This window comes from Myotis yumanensis, unplaced genomic scaffold (genome assembly GCF_028538775.1).
Source record: "Myotis yumanensis isolate MYYU_CA2020_CCGP unplaced genomic scaffold, mMyoYum1.0.hap1 SCAF_19, whole genome shotgun sequence".
Classification (NCBI taxonomy): Eukaryota; Metazoa; Chordata; class Mammalia; order Chiroptera; family Vespertilionidae; genus Myotis; species Myotis yumanensis.
In genome coordinates, this window is record NW_027223770.1 from 4,012,780 (window position 1) to 4,036,308 (window position 23,529).

Sequence of the window (23,529 nt, forward strand, 5' to 3'; positions counted from 1 at the left end):
ACCCAGGCCTCTGGCAGGGGCCCACATTCCCTGCCAGGTCTCAGAACAAGGATCGTCCCTGAGCCGCAACATATGGGCCCGGGATTGTCCACCGCCTCCCACTTCCAGCCGTTAGCCCTCAGCACCCACCCCCAGCTGCCTGGGAAGACACCTGCCTCCGCGAGCCTGGGATTTGTAAGTTATTTAAATTGTGGTCCACAGCCTGGGCAGCATCCGCATTCCCCGGGAGCTTGTTAGGGATGCGAATTCATGGACCCCAATCCTAACACTGAGTCACAAGCATCAGAGTAGGGTCAGATCCATAGCTTAACAAACCCTCCAGGTGACTCTTAACACGCTGAAGTTTGAGAACCACTGGCTTGGGTACCTGAGTCCGTCCCATACCCCGGTCTGATTATGCCCCACACCTGACTCCAGGCAACTTCTTCCTCAGACTTCTCCTTTGGGCTCCTTCAACCCTTCACTTACCCGCATGAATTACAACGATGCTAATGGATTAATATTGTTAGGTGGCACAACTCCACTGCAGTTAGGTCAACAGCGGCCCCTGGAGGTGTGCAATGCTATGCCCTGAGAGCCCTTACTGTGGACTTCATTGCCCTTTATTATCCCCATGTTACATCTCAGTGAACTGAGGTTCAGAGGGGACAGGACTGGCCCAAAGTCACACAGCAAAGCCCTTCTGCTTCCTGCTCCGTGGAGAGGTGGCAGCTGTTTCTACATCTGTCCCCTCACACACACGCTGGGATCTCCTCCAGGGCCAAATCCCTGTCACCGCTTCCTGTGGAAAGCCTCCCTGACCTCCCCAGGCCTCCTGACCATACCTGACGGCCGGCCTCTGCCTTTTTCCTTACTGGCAGCACCACAACTTGTAATCACGTCACAATACGAGTATTTATGTCTGTTCCCTAACCAGTGGGAAAGCGCCGATAAGACAGGAAGTGGGCAGACCCCTCTAGATGCTTACCCACTATCCATTCTTTTTCTTACACAGCAGGTCCTTGATGAGATGCCCAGGAACTTAACTCCTGCTTATATCCACTAGCCTGTGGTAAAACTGATATCATTATGTGTCGCTTCACTTAAAGCAGCGGAACCTATTGACACCATTAAGCAGGGACTTGCTGTAGAACCTGATACTGTGGCAGCTGCGCACCCAGCTAAATTACCACCCCATCTCCCTGCAGCTAAAGGTGCCGGGTTCTGGCTTCTGGTCAGTGAGGAAGTGGCTGGGTACCTAGTGGCACCCAATAAATGCCGGCTGACTGCAGGGATGTTCGGCCAGTTCTGGGTGTGCAGCTGGTACTCAGGAAACGTGGCTAACCAGGCCCAAGAGGGAAAGACCCCACGCGGCCTTGCTCTCGGAAATGTTTTTATTGGTTCTGAGATAACAAGGCTGAGGCGAGCTGGGATGGGCACAGCGCTGAGGAGGGCAGCAAGGGCTTTGCCCTGGGGCAGACATGCTATGTGGGATCTGCTGGCGGGCTCCCTGGCCCGTCCAGCCGGCAGCGGCTGGGTACATGGCACTTGGCGCCTTGCATAACCTCTGTGGGCTTGGCACTGTGGCCTCCTTGTCGGTGGGCGCCCCCTTTCCAGTTGCAGGAGTTGTGAGTCTTTCACAGTGCGGAGGGCGGGGCTCCGGGGTGCAAGCAGGCCCCCTCCACCAGTCCATCCTGGGCTCTCGGCAGCTACGCAGCGGAGCGAGGAGAGCTCTGCCCCTCTTCTCCCGCCTGTGGGAGCTTGGCAGTCCTGGGGGGCCCTCACGGCCTCAGCGGGACATCATCCGGACGAACTCTGGTGGGTACAGGGCGGGGGGGAGGGGGGGGGAGAAAACAGCCGTCAGGGCCCAGCTCAGGACCCTGCCTCCGAATCGCCCTCAACCTGTCCCCTCGCCACCGCCCCTGCTCCTGATTCCATGCTGGTCCCCACCTCCATGCGGCCTCCTCCCGTCCGTCTTCTACACACAGCGGCTCGGGCTTTCTAAGCTGCATGTCTGACCCGTTCTTAAACCTCTCACGGACCCCACGGATCATGTCCCAGACACTGGCATGACCGCAGGCCCTCCCAGTGCCGGCCCCAGCTGGCCTCTCCGGCCTCCTCTCTCCCCTCACCCCCACCTCATGCCCCAGCCACACAGCTCTCCCTTCCAGCACCTCAGGTGCCGCTGGCTCCCTCTCCCTCCTCACTTTCCAGCTTTCCTGCCACTTGTCCCCTCCCTTCTCTTTTTCAAACTAGACTTTCTCTTTTAGAGCAGTTTTAGGTTCACAGCAAAATTAAGCAGAAAGTACAGAGTTCCCATATACTCCCGACCTCCACACAGCACACCCTCCCCCATTATCAACAGCCCCACCGGAGTGGTACAATCGTTAAAATTGATGAACCGACATTGACAGATCAGTACCACCCCAAGCCCAGGTCACAGGAGGGTCCACTCTTGGTGGTGCCCATTCTATGGGCTTTGACAAGTATATAATGACACATATCCACCATCATAGTCTCGTACACCATCGTTTCCCTGCCCTAAGAATCCTCTGTGCTCGGCCTACTCATCTCCCCCTCCCAGCACAGCCGCCGGCGACCGCTGGTCCTTTCACTGTCTCCAGTTTTGCCTTTTCCGGAATGTGATATCATTGGAATCATACAGTATGCAGCCATTTAAGTTTTCTTCTTCTCTCTGATAGCATTCCACTGTCGGGTGGACAGTCCATTCATCTACTAAAGCACTTCTTGGTTACTTCCAGGTTTGGGCAGTTATGAATGAAGCTGCTATAAACATCCATGTGCAGGTTTCATTTGGATAAACAGTTCTTCCTTCTTTTCCCCTGGTAGCTCCTGCTCATTCCTGAGGCTCTGCTTATTCACAGCCTCCTCCAGGAAGCCTTCCCGAATCCCCCTCCAGCTTGGCATAGGGGCCCCTCTGTCCCCACAGCCTGCTATACACTCCCTCAAAACAGCAGGAACTATACTGTTGGGTTCTGTTTTCCTCGCTGGTCTTAGGCTCCTCAGGGCGGGGGTCCGGTCTCAGCCCGCAGAGGTGTACAATACGTGCTGGTAGAATAAATGGGGGGCCTGGGCTTTCAGGGAAGGGCAGGCATCTGTGAGGGGCACTTACCTGGACACAGGACATCCTGAGATGTTTGGATCTTGTGGTAGCAAAGCCTTCTCTCCATCTAGTCACATTCTACCCAACTGTGAGGGACAACTACTCGCCATAAAGGCCTCCCCCCCTGTGTGTTCTGGACGCACTTACTGTCTGGCACATACTTATCCTGCCTTCCCTAGAACTCAAGTATCTGAGTACAGAGTCAACGTTTGACTGTCTTTTCCCTGCATCTCACACAGTTCCAAATGGTGCCATGCACAGTGTTATGTGTGGGTGAGAGTCCAGGCCTGGGTTTGACACAGCTCTGCCTCTTAGTCAGGTAACCCAAGCAAGTTACACTACTTCTCTGAACCTCAGTTTCCTCATCTCATGCGGGACTAATAGAGCAATCCATAGAGTCACTGTGAGAATTAAATGAGATAAAATATGTAAAGCTAATCAGTACAGTGACTCGTACATATATTTACAATAAATGATAATTATTGTAATTGCTACTGATTCCTTAGAAAAAGTGTTCATGTAGCATTAGCCAGGCACTGAGTTATGTGGAAAATGCAGTGATAAAGAAAGGAGGTTCCTCTTCTGGAAAAGTTCAGAGTCAAGTGGAGAGACCATAGTAGTCCTTGGAGGACAGTGTGAAGGACAAGGATGACCCTGAGGTGCTGTGAGGCCCAAAAGTTCAATCTGGAGAATCAGGGACGAAGGGCTGAACAAAGTGTCCCACTGCTGGATCTTGAAGGATGAACAGAATTGAGCCCAAGTGAACAATAGAATAAAAGGCATCTTGATCAAAAGAACCGTGTGTTAAACAGGAACCTAGCAGGTTCATGGACCACAAGTACTTTGGTGCAGCTGTAAGGTGCGGTGGGAGTGAAGGAATGGTAGGAGCTGTGGTCAGATCTTAGGGGCCTGAGTGTCATCTTGAGGCATGTGGCATTCAGAAAATACTTTCCATGGATGGAGGAATGTGGACAGACAGATGGATAGAGATGGATGGGGAAGATGGACACAGTAACAGATGTATGGATGAGTAGATGGCTACTGATAGGGAAATGACTAGACAGACAATTAGATCAATGGAAGTATGGGTAGAAATATAGGCAGGTGGTTAAAGATATATAAATATATGAACGAATGTAGAGAAGTACAGATGCATGGAGAGATATACATAGGTTGATGGGTGCGTGGATGAATGAATGGGTGAATTATGGAAGAAATAGGCATGGGTGGATAGATAAGTGCATGGATAAATGGTTCTATGGATACTTGTTTAGAGATGGATGAATGGATTAAATCGGACAGGTGAAGAGATGGATAAATGAATAGATGGGATGGGTGGATGGATGGATGGATGGATGGATGGATGGATGGATGGATATAGAGATGGGAGGCAGACTGAAGTGGTGCATGGATGGCAGGATGGAAGAGTAGGGGATGGAAAGTTGGAATGAAATGATGGTTGCATGATGGATATACAGTTGGAGGGCTCCATGAATGGTCCCTTTCTCTCCCACTTTCAAGCCCACCTACCTTCAAAGTCCACGTGGCCATCCCCATTGAGATCCACATCTCGGATAATTTCCTCTATGTCTCGGTGTCCCACCTGATGACCCAGGAGTTTCCTCATGGCCTCTCGCAACTCACTGGTGCTTATCTCCCCATCACCATTGGTGTCAAACTAGACCGGGCAGGAAGGAGGGAGAGGGAGCTATAACATGGAGACCATCAAGAGCAGATCCCAAAGTTGAGCTCCTTCTCCAGAGTCACTGTCCCCTTTCCCCCAGAGACTGTTCTCTGTCCAAGCTCCTTCCCTGGTCTGGGACCCAGGGTTCAGGGTTCTTTTCAAGTTGCCATGCTGGGGTTGGGCTTCTAACAGCCTGCCACCCCCTGCCTGTCCACTGCCCAGGACTCACCTCTCGGAAAGCATCTCGCAGTTCCTTTACACCAATCATATCTGCCGTCTCCGCCAGGAGTTTAGGTCCCATTAGCTCCACAAAGTCATCAAAATCCACTTGGCCACCCACTGGGGACAAAGGAAAGAGCTAGGTCATCCATCTAACCATTCTCCTCCTAGGCAATGGAAGGTACTACCAACCCACCCTGACTTGCACAGGGCCAGGCCCAAGGTTTAACCAAAGGCCAAATGATGACGGAGAGGTGACTATATGCAGGTAGTTTGTCAAAGAATGGCTCAGGGAAGTGGCCAGGGGTTGACAAAGGGAACAAATCAGGAAGTGAGTAGAGATAGATATTGATGAGAGGAAGAAACATTAGGTCACAGAGACAGGCAAATAATTTCAGAGACAGACACATGCAGTAAGGCAGAGAGGGAAGCAGAAATTCTGGGTGCCTGGCCCACGTGCTCCAAGCCTTACCCTTGTGCAAATGGAAGCTCAACTTCCAACAGGCTCTCTCAGGAGGTACAAGTGACTCCGGGCCCCTAGCAGCTGCTAACAGGCCTGCTCAACAACAGCTTTCACCAGTGACTGGCAGGAGTTTGGGGGGTAAGTGCCCCAGGTGAGGGCTACAGGCTAGCCCTGAGGGGAGCTGCTACACTGACTCCCCAAGTTCCCCAACAGAATTAGGCTCGCGTCAGTGGTAGCTGGCTTGAGAATGCACCCTTTGCTGGCTCCTCCTCTTCCCTGTCTCACTTCCCTATTCATCGCCTATTAAATAAATGACCTGTGCTTTCAAGTTCTTGTCTCAGGCTTGCTTCTGAGAGAACCCAGACAAGAGGAAAACAGTAATAACAGCATCCCTCTGTCCAACTCACTGCGGGCCAGGTACTGGGCTGCTTCAAACATAGTCCCTAGGTGACTTCCCGAGCTTCACTCCCCGCCACACCCCTCATTTTCCAGGAGAGGAAACGGGCACGTGGTTTTCCCCAGGCCACAGAGCTGCAGAGAGCTGGGCCCAGAACGTGAGCCCAGGCCGGAGTGACCGCAGAGGGCTGCAGAGGTGAGGACGGGAGGGAAGGAGGTGCCCAGTGCCCAGTGGAGGGACTCACGGTTCATGTTGATCTGCTGGGACAGCTCGATAAGCTCCATCTCGGTGGGCATGTAGCCCATGGTGCGCATGCAGTTGCCCAGGTCTCGGCAGTTGATGTAGCCGTCCTTGTCCTTGTCAAATTCTCTGAAGGCCTCTCGGAGCTCTGGGGAAGGGAAGAAAGGTGGACATGGTTGGGGCTGGGAGCTGCAGAGCCTCTGGAGCCAAAGGCAGACATAGGGCCCACTAGCGTGGGCAGCCAGAGCCGGAGCTGCCGGCTGTACACTCCTCTGGCCCCGGCTCCCTACCAGGCCCTGTCCCTGGAGGTCAGGGGGTCTCCGCCTCTCTTCCCACCGGTCTCCCTTCCCTCAGCTTCCTGGATGGCTGAGTAACCCTTTCCCCTAAGGGGCCGGGTCTCACCTTCAATCTCCTCTGGCCGCAGTGATCTGTCCTGAAACAGAAGAACGTGTCCTGTTAGCAGCTGCTAGGGGCCCGGAGTCACAAAGTCCAACCTGAGGGCCATGCAAGTGGCAGCAGGCGCTGGTGGAGCTGGCGGGGCTGCAGCCGAGCATGCCTGGGCCGTGTCCTTGAGGGGGAAATGAGCACCCCCACATCTCCCATAATGGCCAATGCCCAGGGCCCCAAGAGCCCCATGCAGCCGGGGCACAGGCCTCTACACCCAGCCCCTTGTTTCAGACACAAGAATGTGTCAGAGGACAGAGCTGGTCCGAGGCAAAAACCTGTAAATGAAACAGCGTCAGCGGGAGGTCACCGCAGAGAGGAGGCCTGCAAGGTAATGGGAGCAGAGAGGGCGGAGGAGAGAAAGCAGGGACCAGGCAGGCAGCCCGAGGGAGACGGAGGGGAGGACCCGAGGTGTGGAGGCAGGGTTAGGGCTGCGCCCTGCTTCCCGGGCACTGCTCTACCTTCTCCAATTTGACCCCCATGCTACACCCTGCCCTGCCACGGGCACAGCATAGGAGCCTGGGGGCTGCCAGCGCCTCCGGCCGCCGCCAGGCCCCAAAACACACATCCAAAGCGTCAAGCAGGGCCCAGCTCTCCTTGGGGAGCCAAGGAGACCCTGGGTCTCGGCATCACAGCAGATGGCAGAGGAGTCTCGAAAGAGCAGGCCCGGAGGACACGGGGCAGCTCCAGCTGGTGAGGGGCCCGTTGCCCCGGGCCTGCCCAGGAGGACAGACTGGCACGAAATGGATGGCTGCCCAGCTGGACCTGCTTAGTAAGCTCCCAAACTGGTCCACGGGGCTCCTCCTCCCCAGATGGCACAGTTCTCTGCCTCTGGGCAGGGAGGACATGGGGCAGGTGTGTCCGCCCTGAGGAAGCACGCCAGGTAGAGGCACACCTGTCATGAACACAGACACGCGGTGTGCGCCCGTGAGCGGGAGGCTGTTCTAGCCAACAGGGCCAGGGTGCCCACCCACTCCAAACTGGCCCCAGGGCATGGGACCCTGACTCTGGAAAATCTAAAATCTGAGCGTCTTCTAGAAGGGGCTCCTGAGCAACAGCTAGCGGAACAAGCAGGTGCACAGGCCGGTGCTTAGGAGTGGCTGTAGGTGGCGGACCGTGTGGAGTGTGTCCGTGTGCTTGGGCCCGGCAGCTGCAAGCTCCGGGTCCTGCAGGTGGCGTCTCTACCTGAGGGTGGGTCACGGAGGTATGTCTGTCTCTGTTAGGTGCCTTGCGGCGCACAGCGTGCGGGTCCTGTGGGTCGTACGCTTTCGCATACGTAATCCGACCTCTGTCACCCACGAGCTGCTTCAACTCAGACTTGGTGCTCGGGTTTTTGCGGTGCCCACACCCCCAGTAAGTGCAAGCGAGCAAGTGAGCGAGGACGTGCCCGCGCACGCACACACGGAGGACTCTCGAGGACAAGTTACTCAGATATAGCAAGTCCTTTCCACCGGTCAGGCTCCAGCACCCAGCTCAGAGGCGCTGGAGAGAAGTGAGGTGCTGCTGCCCCCACTGCACCTCCTCACACATCTCGCATAGACAGAGTCAGGGAGCGGAAAGCCAGGGGCCCCGCTGCGGGGGGCCTGGGGGCTGGCTGAGTCCTGGTGGCTGGTGCTTGGGTCGCCCCCGCCCCCCCCACCCCGGGTGCAGAGTGGGGGAGCTGTGTACTGTGCTTGGAGTAGAGCCAGAGATGCCCTCCCGGGTGGCAGGAAGACCATGAGCAATTGCGGGGGGGGGGGGGGGCAGGTGGAATGGAGCCTACATATATTCCTTTCACTCCAATGTAATGGTCGGGGGGAAGAGCTTGGCCTCTAGAGTCACACAGACCCAGGTGCAAAGCTCAGATCTGCTGCTTCCTAGCCATGGGCCTGGAGCAGGTCACTTCTGTGACCTAGCCAGTCTCCGCACCTGTAAATAGGTCAGTGCCAGGCCCCCCTGCCAGGGCCTCAGTGAGCATACCGTGAGACAAGACATGTAGCATTTAGCACGTGGCATTCAGGAAATGGAACCTACAAACATTTCCACCTGTAACACCATCCTTGTTCCCCCCTCCCTGTGGCTGTCCAATGCCTGCAGGAGGCTGTCCAGTAGAGGAGCCACACGTGGCTATTTAATCCGAATGGGAATGAAACAGAATTAACATCCAGTTCCTCAGCTGCACTAGTCCCACGTCCAGCGCTCCGCAGCCACACGTGGCCAGTGCAGCCACACGTGGCCAGTGCCGATCTCAGGAGGCTTCCATCCTGGCAGCAAGTCCTCTGGACAGTGCTGTGTGCTCAGCACCGATGCTCCGAGCACAGGAGGCCTAGTCAGACTCCCGAGTCTGAGTCCTACCTCCATCGCCCACAAGCTGTTACCTTCAGCAGGTTACTGCTCCAACTCAGTTTCCTCATCTGTAAAATGGGGTAACAGTACCTACCTCTTGGAGTTGCTCTGAGTCTTAAGCGAGGCAATGGGCCAAAGCTCTTAGCACAGTGCCGGGCACACAAAGTGTTCGGAAAGTCTCCCCAAACGTGCCCTGGCTGGTGTGGCTCGGTTGGTTGAGCGTATCCCATGCACCAAAAGGTCGCAGGTTCGACTCCCAGTCAGGATGTGGTGCAGAGAGGAGACAGCTGACTGATGTTCCTCTCTCTCTCCCTCTGCCTTCTCTCTCTAAAATCAATAAAAACACGTGTATTTTTAAAAATCCCCACAATGTTGGCTGCTGTCCTCATTCCTTGCTGGTGGAGGTGGGCTCAGCAGTGCTCTGCAGCCATGAGTGGGAAACTTCAGGGGTCAGATTTGCAAATGGAGGGTTTGGGGTGTATCTGCGGGGGAAGCACACTTCTGTGTACAGAGCCCCTCCTCTTCCCAGCACCTCCTCACGCCCGTGAAGCCAAGTCGAGCACAGCTCCACTGGGTGCGCTCCACCGGGGCCAACTTACGTACAGGCTGCCTGTTCTCAGCGAAGCCCTTGCGAAGGAAGATGCAGGCAGGGCCCAGCAGGTTGTGCATGACGGCGCAGTTCTGGGCCAGCATCAGGAGCGGTCCCGGGAGCTCGCCGCTGGCTGCCAGCCCCTCCTCGCTGGTCTGCACCACTCTGTAGCTGGCAGTCTCCTCCTGGCGCATCTTCAGCCAGCACCACGCAAATGCAAAAGAGAGGCAGGCATCACCTCCCTGCCCCGCCGGGCCTCCTAGAAGGGGCTCCTCAAGAGCAGACCCTGGGAGTCCAACAGCAGGTTCAGAGCCCTCAGAGGCACGGGGGCAGCATCCAATTGGTCCAACAGATGGAGTCGCCAATCCTTGACTGAAGCAGATGCTCCAGGGAGAGCTGGGTGTGGTACCCACCAGGTGGCTCATGTGCACGCGCGCACACACACACACACACGACACATACGTGTGCCTAGAATCGCACTCACGTGCATGCAAAGGCTCAGAGAGAAAAGCAGGCAGCAGGAGGCTTCTGTTCCCACCAATGGGAATTCGTTAAGAGATAAATGGAATACATCCTTTTCCAACACTGCCCCAATGTCCCAGCACAAACCCTGGGGCTAAGTTCCCAAACTGACTCCTGACCCTACCCCCACTGGACCCCACTGGACCCCGCTGGACCCCACTGGAAGGCAGTGAGGACAATCAGAGCAGCAACGTGGAGAGCAGGCTCGGCTAGACTGGAGGTTGCAAACACAGGGGCCATGGCTAACAAATGAAGCGCAGGTGGAAGAGGTGGGAGACCGGGACTAAATGATGCTGGGAGTCCGTCTTAAGGAGCAGCACTACGTAACTCCAGCCCAAGGTTGCCAGAGACCTTCCGGTGGGCGTGGGCGACACAAAGCACGCCTGTGGGTCGGATCCCACCATTTGCAACCTCGACACTAGACTCTCACACCAGCAAGTCTCCCTCCCCCTCCCGCCTTCTCTGGCTCCCTGCCGGGCCCAGCCTGCCTGCGACCTCTGAGGCTGAGACAGGGGCGCTGCTTACCGAATATAGCTGTGCCCCAGGCCGGGCCAATCCAGTCTCCTCCCTGATGGTTCCCATGCAGCTATAAAAAGTCAGCGCTGCCCACAGACTGCCCACCCCCGCCCCCAGGGCAGGATCAGCATCAGCATCAGCATCAGACACAACTTTCTATCCCACCCCGGCTCCCCAAGACGCCCAGGGCCCCACGCTCGCCACACTCTTCTTCCTGCCACGTTCCTCTAGCTCAGCGGTTCTCAACCTGTGGGTCGCGACCCCTTTGGGGGTCGAACGACCCTTTCACAGGGGTCGCCTAAGACCATCGGAAAACACATATATAATTACATACTGTTTTTGTGATTAATCACTATGCTTTAATTACGTTCAATTTGTAACAATGAAATTGGGGGTCACCACAACATGAGGAACTGTATGAAAGGGTCGCGGCATTAGGAAGGTTGAGAACCACTGCTCTAGCTCCATGAAGGCCACACCCAGAGGACGATCCTAACGTCGGGGCGGCCTGTCCTCCCGGGCTGAGAAGCAGAACAACCTGCCCCTTCTCGCCTTGTCCTCTCATGTGTCTTCTCCCCAACGCCCCACACTGTGGGCTACACACTAGACTCCCTTCCCCCTCCAGGCCTAGAGGGAGACAGTGTTCCGGTTCCTCGAAGGAGCCGCAGCAGCTCAGATTCGCGGTGAAGCACCTCAGCCCAAGGCCCAAGCTCAGTGAGTGCCATAGGGCCAGGCTCAGCGCGTCTCAGAGCGTAAGGGGTGTCAGGTGGGTCAATGGCCATTCGGATTTATGCCAAGTGAGGTCAAAGCCTCGGCCACACTCACACAGGCCTCCGGGACGTAGCTAGAGTGAGGGCAGAGCCAGAGGGGCCCTCCTGGCTGAGGCCGGCCCCCAGGAAGCCTGGGATTCCCGTGGCTTAGCCCCGGACGCAGTCTCCGGAGGTGCCGTGGAGAGGCAGCCTTTAGTCCTAGTGACTCGCACACACTTGGCTCAGAGTGACACGGCCCAGGAGGTGACACGGCAGCAGGGCAGAACTCTGACAGGTGCTTTTGTACACTGACTTTGGCCTCCCAATTCTGGCTCTGCCACCTGCTTGCTTTGTGACCTGGGGCAGGTCACATCACCTGTCTGTGCTCTATTTCCTTCTATACGCCATGGGCATGGGCATGGTGACTCACAGGATTCCTGTGAGAAGTCCATGAGCTATTGCATAGTGCCTAGAGCGTGATGAGAGTGGGATAGATGGAGTTGCCACGGTGACGACAGGATGATGACGATGACGGTGACAGTGATGTAACTTAGAGAGATGCTGGTGCAGAAGGCATTCACTTCTGGCCTCAGAGGAAGTGGGAGAATATTTGCCAATCAGAAGTGAGAAGGATGGAGAATTTGCTCCCACAGAGAATGCGCCAGTGGTGGCCGAGGAATTTCCACCGCATCTCTTGATGGTAATCCTGCCCGGCACCACGCTGCCCCGGGAAGCTGCTGTTCTTCCCGGCCAGTGATGGCACCTGACAGCTGGTCTGCTGCTCAGAGCCTGGAGCGGCCGCCTCTCACCGTTACCAGTTCCCCGAGTACCACTCAGGAAGCCAAGTGGGCAGCGGCCCACAGGCTGACCATGTCTCCTGGCACCGAGGGGCCGTCTCCTGAGTGCGGCCTAGCAACAGGAGGGCCCAGCGTGCCTCAGGACCTCACAGCTTTCTAACAACAGAGCTGGCCAAGAGTCTGCAGATCAGAGCTCCCACACTGAGGGATTCAGGAGAAGCTGAGTGAGCACTTGGTGAGGTAGGAGAGGCGACTGCTGTAGCCGGTGGGAATTTGGACCAGATGACGTGTAAGGGCAGACTCAGAGGTCTAAGAATAACGTTTTTGACAGCAGGAAGAAGAGAAAGGCAAAAATAAAAAATAAAAATACCAGCTCTGGATTCACACAGACCAGGGTTTAAATCCCAGCTCAGAGTCCAGTCAGCTGAGTGGCCTCAGCCAAAATAACTATTTGGTGGAAAAGAGAAAATAAGATAACAAGTTGGATACATTGTGAATATTCAGGAAAAAGCAATTATTATTTTTATAAAAAACATGACATTTCCCTGGCCAGGTAGCTCAGTTGGTTAGAGCATTGTCCCAATATGCCAAGGTTTCGAGTTTGATCCCTGGTCAGGGCACATACAAGAAGCAACCAATTAATGCATAAATAAGTGAAATAACAAATCGATGTTTCTCTCTCTCTAAAATGAATTTTAAAATGTTTTAAATTTAAAAACATGAAATTAAATGCAATAAGTTGCATGATCTTTAACCTTACTCCATGGACTCAAAACCTCTCCTATATTCTTTTTCCTCCATCCCCCTTTTCAGAAAACCCAGAGTGGAAAAATTATGATTATAACAATGGTACTAGCTAACATTTGCTGAGTACTATACTCCAGGCAGTGAATACAGCGCACAACACTTTTAGTTCTCACAATCACCTTGCAAGGTGGGTATTAGTATTTATACTTGATGGACAAAAGAACTGAGGCCCAGAGAAGTCAAGTAACTTGCCCAAAGTCACACAGCTGGAAAGTGGAGACCTGAGAAGCCCGATTCTTAAGCCCTCTGCTATGTAAGGAAGATGGGTGGGGTGGAACCAAAGGACAATCCTTATTCTTAAACTCACCTCTTCAAGCTCTGGACAAAGCCAGGGGAGGGGCTTTCACCCCGTGGTCCTTTAAACTAATTCTGACCAGTTTCTGTTCCTCTGCGACAGCGTGGAGGCCACTTCTGGTACAAAGACTCCGCTAAGAAGATAGCAGATGATGGGGGGAGGGTGCACAGAAGAAACAGTCACCCCTCAGAAGGATGTGAGGAGCAGCAAAGATGAAAAGGGATTTGATGTGAGCAGCTTAGCCACATGAGGAAGCCGATGAGCAGCAGAAAAGCCTGAGATGCCCTAAATGGAGAGGCTGTCAAACGGACGGAGGAGTGAGGATGGGCTTGGGGCAGAGGTGCCATTAGCTCACCTGAGACCTTGGGTAAGTGTCACTTAACCTCAGTGGCAATTAAGCTCCTTGTCTGGGAAATGCCAGCCCTGCAGGAAAACGTCCCTATCATGCCTCTTCCTTTAGATGCTATCAAGGAGTGTCTCACACGGCCTGACCGCAGAGGGCTAGACACACAGGTGGAGTCCACTTGAAGCAAAGCCCTATAGATGCCAGCCCAGTGCTTATTTGCTTTCCAAAAGGAATTCTTGCAAAAAGACAGCATCCTGGTGTGAGAGCAATAAATCCGCTACAGAAAGTGACACACGGACCCTTTGACTCAACATCCTCTTTCTCAATGGAGACAGTTCTGGTCCCTGAACCAGCCTGGTCCTAGTTGAGATTCTCTGACCTGGTTCCGTTCAGTGGCAACAGGATCTACTTCAAAACCCGCAGCCCTGAAGGTGTAGAGACCACCAGGGAGGGTCAGAGGCCCTCCTGCTGAGGAGGCTTAGCAGCAGCAAGGTCAAAGCTCAACCCCCTTCCAGTCCTGCCAGTGCCAAGGGGTCTGTCCGCTCTGACATCCTAAGGACCCACGCTTTTCACTCACATCCTAGCAGCCATGTGGCTCTTTCCTAAATCTTGTACCGATTCCCAAACACAGTCCCCCAGGCAGCTCCAAGTCCCAACTTCCTGGGACACAGGAAACTGTGACAGGAGGTAATCGGAGGTCAGAACAGGGCAGCAGCTCTAGGCAGAACCCACGGGAAGGTGACAAGCCTCAGATGCCCACCCCTCCATGCCCAACCCCTGGGGCCGATGGGAAGATGCCCCAATCCCCCAGCCCGGGTTTGGAAGTCCAGGAACATACCTTCCTTGAGAGATTTCGCAGTGGAGACTTGACACAGTTGCCCATCCTAAGCTGAGGCAGCGCCTCTCAGGATCCTGGGGTCCATGGAGGAGGCTCTTGGGCTGAGAGACCTCAGGCCCGGGCACTGCCAAGCCCAGCCGCCCTCTGCCTGCGCCGCTCTCCCTCCAGGACCGAGCCCTCTCTCGCGCGCGCGTGCTCTCTCACTCGTCTGCCTGCTCCTGCCTGCTCCTGCTGGTTCTTTTTTTTTTTTTTTTTTTGGTGGATTGTGTGTGTGTGTGTGTGTTTGTGTGTGTGTGGGTTTAACTTTCTGGGCACTTTCTTAAGGAGATGAAGGCAGGAGGGGAGCATGCAGGGCACAGAGAAAATCACCCAGAGAGCTGCTGGAGAGGGCAGCGGAGCTGGAGAAGGCGGCCAGATCAGCCCCACCAGATTAGCGCTCAGTCCCCTTCCCGCAGCCCCTCCTCTCCCGGCTGCCAGAGCAGCGGAGAGACTGCCTTGGGGAGGGGGGCCCCCAAGGGCAGCTGCAGCTGGGAATTAGGCCAGCAGACCCAGGAGGGGAATCAGGCTGGTTTGGGTCCTCAAAGCCAGGGTGCCTCCCAGCTGTGTGCTTGCACACACACACACACACACACACACACACACACGAAAGCACACAGGGACGAACACACAGGGCACCTCCTGACAAGTGCAGCTGGATTGAGCAGGCGGCTCCAGTTGAGGGCTTGGGGGAGTTGCGACGTCTCCATCACGCTTTTTCCACACCTGCCCGGGCACTGGAATGGGATGAGGCTCGGGGACTGGAAGCTCAGCTGAGCCAACAGCAGTTAGCAGCGACGCCTGCTCCCTTCCCAGGGCGCAGTCTCGGAGGGCGTGAGTGAGGGCCACTGACCTCGTAATCCTCCGCCTAATCTGAGCCAGGATCTCTCACCAGCTTCCTTGGGGTGTGGAGCAGAGAGGCCGCCCTTGCAAAGCGGCCTTCGAGGTCCCACGATGGACTTTGAGGGGACTGGCTCTGCCTCCTGTCCAGGCTCCAGCTGTGATGTCAGTCATCTCCAGGCTCACGTCCCAGTGGAGAGCTACAGCCCCAGCCAGACGACCCAAGAGAGAAGTCCCATCCCCGGCACCCAGCTTCCCCAGCAGGGGGCGCCAGAGGCAGGTCAGCCCCAGATGGACACCTTACACGCAGGCCTGAGCGTTCAGTCCAGAGGGGCTCCTCTCCCAGGAGCTTTCTGCCCAGTTTCGAGTGGCTGGTCAGACCTCCCCTTAGGGAGGATGAGCGGGAGGCCTTGCCCAGAAGGTGCCACCAGCTCGGTCCCAGGGAGCCGGGGAAGGAGGTCCCTGGATAGCTCTTGTCGACAGAGCTGCCGCTGACGATGTCACTGACATGGGGAGGGTTTAATCAGGCTACTCAGCGGCCCGTGTTTGGGCCAAACCTCCGGAGAGGGAATGGGAGAAGGAGGGGTACCCCCTGAGGGCCGATGGAGGAGGCTGGGGAGTTGTTTTCGCCTAACGTGTAGAAAGGAGTGAAGACGCTGGCGAGTTGGAATTGAAAGAGCAAGCAGCCAATTTAAGTGCCTTCTTCAAAGCCGCGTTCCTTGGAAATAGCTTAAAGCAGCATCTGGGGTCAGGGGTCAGGGTCATTCATGAAGAAGAGCAATGGACTGGATGAATGAGAGGATGGGCAGGCCTGGGGTTGAGTCCTGGCTCTGCTGGCTTCTGACTTCTCACATTCCAGAGCTTCAGTGTCCGTGCCTGGAAAATGGGGTTTCCTCTCTCTTACTTAAAATGCCTACATGGCAAAGTGCATGGCACATACGGGGACTCTATAAGTAATTATTAAAATGGAGAAAGAAGGATCATTTGTCCAGTATTTATGTGCCAGGCACTGTGCCTGGCCCTGAGAGCCTGGGGAACAAGAGAAACACAGTCCCTGCTTTCAAGGAGCTTCCATTCTAGCAGGTGGGCAAGAGCTATTACACAGCTGGGAACACACTGACTTCATTACATTTTAGTTACATGCTATGAAGGGGAAGCACAAAAACTCTAGGGATGCGCCTTAATTCAGGAAGATCAGAAAAGACATGCAGACCAAAGCCAGGAAACTGGCCATCTGCAGATTCTGTTGAAAAGCTAGGGCTCACAAATGAGGTATTATAGAATTATAGCCCTGAGACCTATATAATTTAATTAACCGATGTCACCCTAATAAATTCAATAAAAAATTAAAATTGAACAATTTTAAGTAAAAAAAAAAAAAGTAAAGCTAGAACTCACCAGGGACCCCATAGGGAAATGCGTTAAGCTTCACACAGGAACCCAGTTCATACGAACTACATGAGCAGATACGTGAGCAGGCAGGCAGCACAGTGTGAAGCAGCTTCCCTCCCGTGGCCACCGATGAGACTCACTGGGAGCTTCCCCGGAGATTCGGACTCATCAGGCACAGGTGGGCTCCGGACATTGCCGATGAGCGCACTCCAGGTAACTCTAACCTGCAGCCAGTGTTGAGAACTACTGACACAGCCTACTGGTAAGAGCTTGGAGTGCAGAGTCAGACTTGGGTTCAAATCTTGCCCTGCTGCCTAGCAACTACTGGCTGATCTTGAGGACAGTTAATCTTTCTGAGCCTCAGTTTCTTTATTGATCAAATGGGTAGTCTAATAACCCTTCCCTCAAGGGCTCTTCCGAGGAGTTAACGAGACAATACATGCAAAGGGCTTGGCACAGTGCCACAAGCATTGGTCATATATGGCCAGGGCACCCACTCCTGTCCCCTGCAGGCCATCCCAGAGCACAGCACCCACTTGTCACCCTTGTGATGTGCCTGTCCTTGGAAACAGCACACAGGACAGCTGTCTCCTGCAGAAAAGGCACGCGCTTTGCCCTGGCACACTCTTCAAAACGTTGCTCACTTTGGATGTAGATATTTGGATATGGGTCAGAGGTTTTGCTTGTAATGGACCGTGTGGACAGTTAAATAAGATAATAAATCATACCCCTCAACATGAAGCCTGGCACACAGTAGACACTCAATAAATGCTAGTATGATATTAAAGAATGTAGAATGTGGAGTCCCAACAGCTGGATTTGAGGCCCAGTTTACCATTTCCTAACCACATGGCCTGTAGAAATGATTCAATTTCTCTGGATCCCAGTTTCCTTAATTATAACATGGAAATAAGACCTGACCTTTCAATTTTGGAGGATTATGGTGAAGACCATGAGCTACAGATATGAAAATACTGTTAAGTACAGGCTTTGCAACGTACGGTATTATTTCTGCCCTCTTTTGTCACCCAGGGAAAAAAAAGATTAAAATAATAAATTCCTGATCTTAACTTGTTAAATGAAAAGTCAGGTACTTTGAAGAAACCCATCATTCTTTAGGGAAGAGGATGCAGTATTAACTTGAGTCTTCAGGGCAGGAAGGGATTCAGGGATTCAAACCTAGAGCTTGCTTAAGCTGTGTTTGGCTCTGCGGGAGGGGTGCTGATGATTGGAAGGGGCAGATGGCTTGACCTTCAGCAGAAAATTTTTAAAAAATATATATTTACTTATTAATTTCAGAGAGGAAGGGAGAAGTAGAGAGAGAGAGAAACATCAATGATGAGAGAGAATCATTGATCGGCTGCCTCCTGCAAGCCCCGTACTGGGGATCAAGCCCACAACCCAGGCATGTGCCCTTGGCTGGAATTGAACCTGGGACCCTTCAGTCCGCAGGCTGATGCTCTATCCACTGAGCCAAGCCGGCTAGGGCAGCAGAAAATTTTTAAAGGGCTGAACCGTGGGAGCTTCTAGAAGGAGCAAAGGCATCACACAGCCCCATCCCACCCCCATTCCTATTCACTGAGGCATCAGGCCCTGGGCCTCTGGAAGCCACACTGTGAGATTCCGACTCATGAATGGAATAATAGGATCAGGGGGATGAGAAGGATAAAGCCGTTGCTGATTATTCCTGATTAGGAGGGAGACTGGTCTTCAGTGGCCCTGATCAGTTCTATCGCTGCACGTGACCTTGGATGGCAGCCCAGTGCTAAGACGCTCAGGGAAAGCTGGGTCGTTACCTGAGAGGCACTTTGTGGCTGCTTCTGACAAATAGGAAACACACTTAGGTGACTTGCCACCAAACCAGCATGGCGCGGCACATGCAGGCTGTTCAGAGAGGCAGACCACAGCACAGTCCTGTGTGACCTTTGGACAAGCCACTTCCCCTCTGAGTCTCTCTTCTCATCTCTAAAATGGAGGAAGAGAATGCTAACCTTCACAGGTTGCTGTGAAGTTAAGATAATGAGAAGATACATTTTGTCAATTGTTTAGTGGGCTCTAGACTAAGGTCTCAAGTACCCTTGTTGCTTCCCCAGAACAGCTAGAGGCAAATGCAGACACCTGGGGGACTCTCTCTGATTTATGTTAATCACAACTGACCTTTTCAGGCCCCAGAGAAAAGGCCATTAGGGCTACCAGCCTTCTCAGAGAGCAGAGGGAGAAAGGTGGCCGGGCAGGAGTGAGTACTATACTCAGTCCCCATCCTAAAAACATAGGCCTAGTAGGACTAGATCTGTTAGGACCCAAGCCATCATAGCCTCTCTCCCCATCGAAACGATAGGAGCTAAGAACCCTCTGCAGTCCGTGGCTGGAGATATCAGCCATTCATTTGCTGATTCACTCATTAGGATACAGGATCACAGTGATCCTACTATGTGCAAAGCAGTTTGGGAATTGGAATAGCATACCCAACTCCAAAGAGGTGTCTCTACAGCTAGAAAAAGAAGGGTGGGACAAAGCTGTGGGTTTTATTTGCATTTGCTCCTCTACAAGGGGTGTTACTTCCCAAATGTAAGGTAAGGAGCAGAAAGACTGTTCCAAGACCCAGTGCCAAGCACTGCCCTAAGTTATGTCTATTCTGAGTTAATTTCTGGTACCACGTCTTCTCTCCGGGTGACATGTCCGCAGCTAGCCACTAAGAGGTTACTAGGAAAGGTCCTTTGCCATTCAGCTCCTTCCTTTAACATCCTTCCTCACCTGGCTCAGAGACAGCTTTTAAAGTACAGGCCCTCATTGGGACACTTACTCTATAAATAACAACAATAACACTAATGAAGGCTGCCCTTTTCCCAGCACCCCTCTGAGCCAGGCCATTTGACATACTGAGTCTTGTATACTTCACACAACTGTGCAAGGTAGTTTCTGTCAACCTCATTTCTGGATGAACCCAGACTGAAAGAGAAAATAAGAGGCCCAAGGCCACAGCACTAGGCAATGACGGCTCTGGGATTGGAACCTGCAGCTCTACTGTCTCCCCAGCCACCATCCCATGCTTTAGTCTCCCTGCAGGCAGCGAGGATGCCCTGTGAGGTCACTAGAAGAATCCTAATTGCTGTTCCCCCTAATTTAGGAGTCTATCTTGGTACCTTCACTTTGAACCCTTATTCTATTACAAATATAAGGAAAACGGCCCGACACAGCCCTTGGTGGTTAATCAACAGCAGCTGCAATAATAATAATAACATTGATAGAGCCTTTGGTCTGAACCACACACTGGTCCAAGCTCCGTACATATCACCTTATTTAATCTCCCCTAAACCTGGTGAGGTACTACGAATTATCCCTATTTTGCTGATAAAGAAACAGGCTTAATGAGGATGAGTCACTTAAGGTTAAGAAATATGAACTTGGGAGACATGACAAATATACTTCCCCAGGGTGATGTTTTGCCTAAGCAGGCCCGACCTGAAAGTGTCTGTACTCAGAAGCCCATTTGCCTTCCCTTGGTCCTGACCCTGTCTCCCGGGCAGAAATCTAAATGCAGAAAGAAGGGAGAGGAAGGGCAGCAGCGGCGGCGCGGTGGCCGGTGCGGGTGCTCAGAGGAAAAAAAAGAAGAAGAAGGGAAAGGAAGCCTCATTCCCCCTCGCAGGAGCCTGGCACCAAGTCCCAGGCCAGGTTTTGTTGTTGCTGCTGCTGTTCAGATGCCTGAGAGCTGTCAGCAGGAAGCCCAGACTGAATGTGCCCCAGCTTTAAAGGAAACGTCTGCAGCTCCAAGGGCAAGAGCTTCCAGAGGGAGTAAATATTTGATGGGCCTTCCAGCTCTTCCTGGCTCAGATGACTCTGGTGACATTTCAGAACATGGGGCTGGAGAATACTCTCCGTTTAATGATTGAGACAGTAGAAGTGGGAAGAAAAGCAGGCAGCTGAGAATGAAGAATGAAGCCGGATCACCAGCAAACTAACCTGAAAATGAGCGATTCTGAGCCAATAACCTACCCTTCCAAACTGCTAAACTGTAAGCTTCAAGGGCATCAGCTAGCAGACTGAAGGGTCCCAGGTTGGATTCCAGTTAAGGGCACATACCTTGAGGCTCAATCCCTGGTCCTGGTCAGGGCGAGTGTGGGAGGCAACCAATCATTATGTCTCTCTCACATCAATGTTTCTCTCTGTGTCTCTCCCCCTCCCTTCCACTCTCTAAATATCAATGGGGGACAGTATCCTCGGGTGAGGATGAACAACAACAACACACACAAAATACCCAGAACTCCAGCTACCTTGTTCACTGTTGTCTCCCTGAAGCCAGGCCAACGCCGGAGCAATGCCCTAACGCCCTACACCTGCTCACTAATACGTAAGCCACTGCAGTGAACTTCTCCCTCATCACGTTGGCACACTAACTCTCCCAGCTCTGCATCCACATCTCCACGATGGAGAACTGTTCCCAGCGAACTCGGAGGACTCCCCGCAGGAACAAAGCCACACGCCGGAGCCCTGTCACCCCACCACAGCAGCCCCGTGCAACCCAAATCCACGCGCAGCTGCCTTCATGTCAGCCCTCCTCCGGCATCAGCCGCTGCGCAGTAGTACTTTGAAAAGGAATGTGCGGATCTGAAGCCACACACACGGCCTCCTTGGAATTCTGATCCAGCATGGCAAGCCGGGAGCTTCAAACGGCTGCTTTACGCTACTTCCTAGCACAGACAGGCTCAGCCGCCTTCCCCCACACACCATGCAAACAGCCTGGTCAGACCTCTGCATCCGCCCCCCCCCCCGCCCCCCCTCCCCCCGCCGCAGAACTGTCTCAAGGCTGTGCAGTGAGTTTGATTTAATTATGGGCTCAGAACCAGAGGCTATCCTGGCTTTGCTCAGGAGTTCACAGGTTCCTTTCCGCCGAGCCTCTCCCCCCAGCAGCACACCCTCAAACTGGATTATGACTAAGGGATTGTTTTTAAAGGGCAGCTGCCCAGCTGCCCCGGACCCTTGAGAGAAAGGCCTAGGAAACCAAAGGAGCCACTGCTGACTCCGGAGTGACCTTTCTGACCCGAGAATGCACACCACCTCAAGCTAGGCGGCTCTGGGTACTGCCCCACATCCTCTGACTCACAGCTGCCCAACTGCCATCCGAATGGCATCCCTGAAGCAACAGCCTCCGGCAAACACCCCAAAGTTCCAGTTTGAGCAGTAGCTGTACAGCCCTCCAGACACTTCTCTCTTCCCATATTTTAGCTCTCCTAACTTTCCCCAGGTCTTTGTGGCCACCACAGGCAATGGTTAGGGTCCTTCGTCCCCAAGCAAGGCTGTGTGCCCCAAGGTCCCCCACTCTTGACCCCAAGACTCCAAACCCTTTGCTCTCTTGAGTTGCTCACTGGTGGTCTTGGCCAGAGTCCAGGGTTTCGCGCCCCCTGCTCAGAGCGCCCCTCCGTGACCCCTTCAAATCTCCGGGTGGCGTGCGGAGGCCGATCCCTCCCAGGACGGGCCCATTCTGGCAGGTGGACGGCGGCTTTGCAGGGTGCCTCGCCCCAGAAGAGGCCGGAGCGTGGACAGCGCCCAGGGTGCTGAAGCAGGCACCGGGGGAGGCAAGCGCAGGCAGGGGCGCGTGGCTGGGGGTCCCGGGCAGCAGGAGGACGGCTGTGGGGGCGCAGCCCGCGGCAGGGTCCCGAGCGCCTCACCAGCGAGCACGGACGGACGGGAGGTGCGGCCCTTACCTGGCCGAAGGCGGAGCTGAGCATGGGGCGCAGCCGGTGGAGGAACGGGTCTGCCTCGGACGCGGCAGCTGGAGCGGAGACCCCGCGACTCGGGGCTCGCTGCGCGCACCGGAGGCCGAGCGCCGGGGACAGCCCCCGTTCCTCCCCATCCCGCCCGCGGGCCGGCGGCAGCGGCGACTGGGGAGAAGGTCGGGACGCCGCGGCCGCCCGCAGCGCCTCCCGGGGCCTGCAGTGCGCCTGGGGGAGCCCGCAGCGGCTTCCCCTCACGCCCTCCTCCCGCGGCGCCGGCCGGCACAGGGGCCTCCGCAAACTGGGGTCCCCGGACGGCGGTGGCGTGCCAGGGCAGGTGCCGGGCAGCCGGCGGCTAGGCAGCCCGGGCTCCCGGGCAGGGCCCTGGCGGGGAAGCCGGCTGCCCCCGCTCGTCGCAGCCGCCTTCAGCAGCGACGTCTTGGACTCGCTTTTGGCGATGTGCGAGCTCATCGCAGCGGGGCAGGCGCTCGCATGGCCGGGCAGCGGAGGCGCGGTGCGGCACCGAGCGGGCCCCCCGGTGGGCAGAGAGCAGGGCGTCCGGCGGGAGCCAAGCCCGAGGACGCGCTGGAGGCGGGCGCCGTACCCGGGCCGCTTAAATGCGGCCCCGACTCCGCCACCCATGTGATAGCGCAGCCTCTACACCCGGAGTCCCGAGCTCCCAGGTGGCCGGCGGTCCAGATCTGTGGGGGTGCCCGCCGGCTGTCCCCTGAGAGCCCACCCCCAGCTCCGGGCGGCCCAGGTACTGCCTCGCCCCGCCCCTTTCCCCGCCCAGCGCTGGAGGAGCCTCGCTTCCGGGCGGCCCCTGGCGGCTTAGGGGGCGCTGCGGCACGGAGCAGGGAGCACAAGGGAAGGGGTTTGGCCCAGGGCCCCAAAGATGTCCAGTCTTCGGTATCGCCGGAACTGACCCTTAACACGCCTGGAGGCCCCCACGGGAACCCAGGACCCCCGGAACCTCCAGAAATGCAGGTGGGATGCACTCCCCAGGGGATACAACTTTGGAACGGAGGATGAGAGCCAAGGACGATGAAGCACTCCGTGACATCACCGCTTACACAGCATCCAGAATGACGTGGAAGGACAGGCTCCACTCTGGGTACGTCATCAAGTCCCAAGATCACGGAGTGGGGCTGGATGACCTGGTAAATCAGCCACAGAGTTCCCAGTTCTCGGAACAGAAGAGCAGCCAGGTGCCATG

At 54.9% G+C, this 23,529-nt stretch overlaps 1 protein-coding gene across 3 annotated transcripts; it reads right to left on the reverse strand.

Annotated features, from left to right (window-relative positions):
- Positions 1 to 1,366: 1,366 nt before the first annotated feature.
- CABP1 (calcium binding protein 1) lies at positions 1,367 to 23,036 on the reverse strand. Of its 3 annotated transcripts, none has more exons than XM_070399274.1 (7): positions 22,305 to 23,036; positions 9,479 to 9,658; positions 6,509 to 6,539; positions 6,111 to 6,254; positions 5,017 to 5,126; positions 4,634 to 4,781; positions 1,367 to 1,794 (listed from the first exon to the last, which is right to left on the reverse strand). In XM_070399274.1, exons 1-7 carry the CDS (start codon positions 22,953 to 22,955, stop codon positions 1,769 to 1,771), a joined length of 1,290 nt encoding a protein of 429 aa, XP_070255375.1. In that variant the 5' UTR covers positions 22,956 to 23,036; the 3' UTR covers positions 1,367 to 1,768. The 3 variants fall into 3 exon arrangements, with proteins under 3 accessions (XP_070255375.1, XP_070255374.1, XP_070255373.1); XM_070399273.1 differs by lacking the exon at positions 22,305 to 23,036 and adding an exon at positions 14,335 to 14,740; XM_070399272.1 differs by lacking the exon at positions 9,479 to 9,658 and having other exon boundaries at positions 22,305 to 23,033.
- Between the last annotated feature and the right edge of the window lie 493 nt (positions 23,037 to 23,529).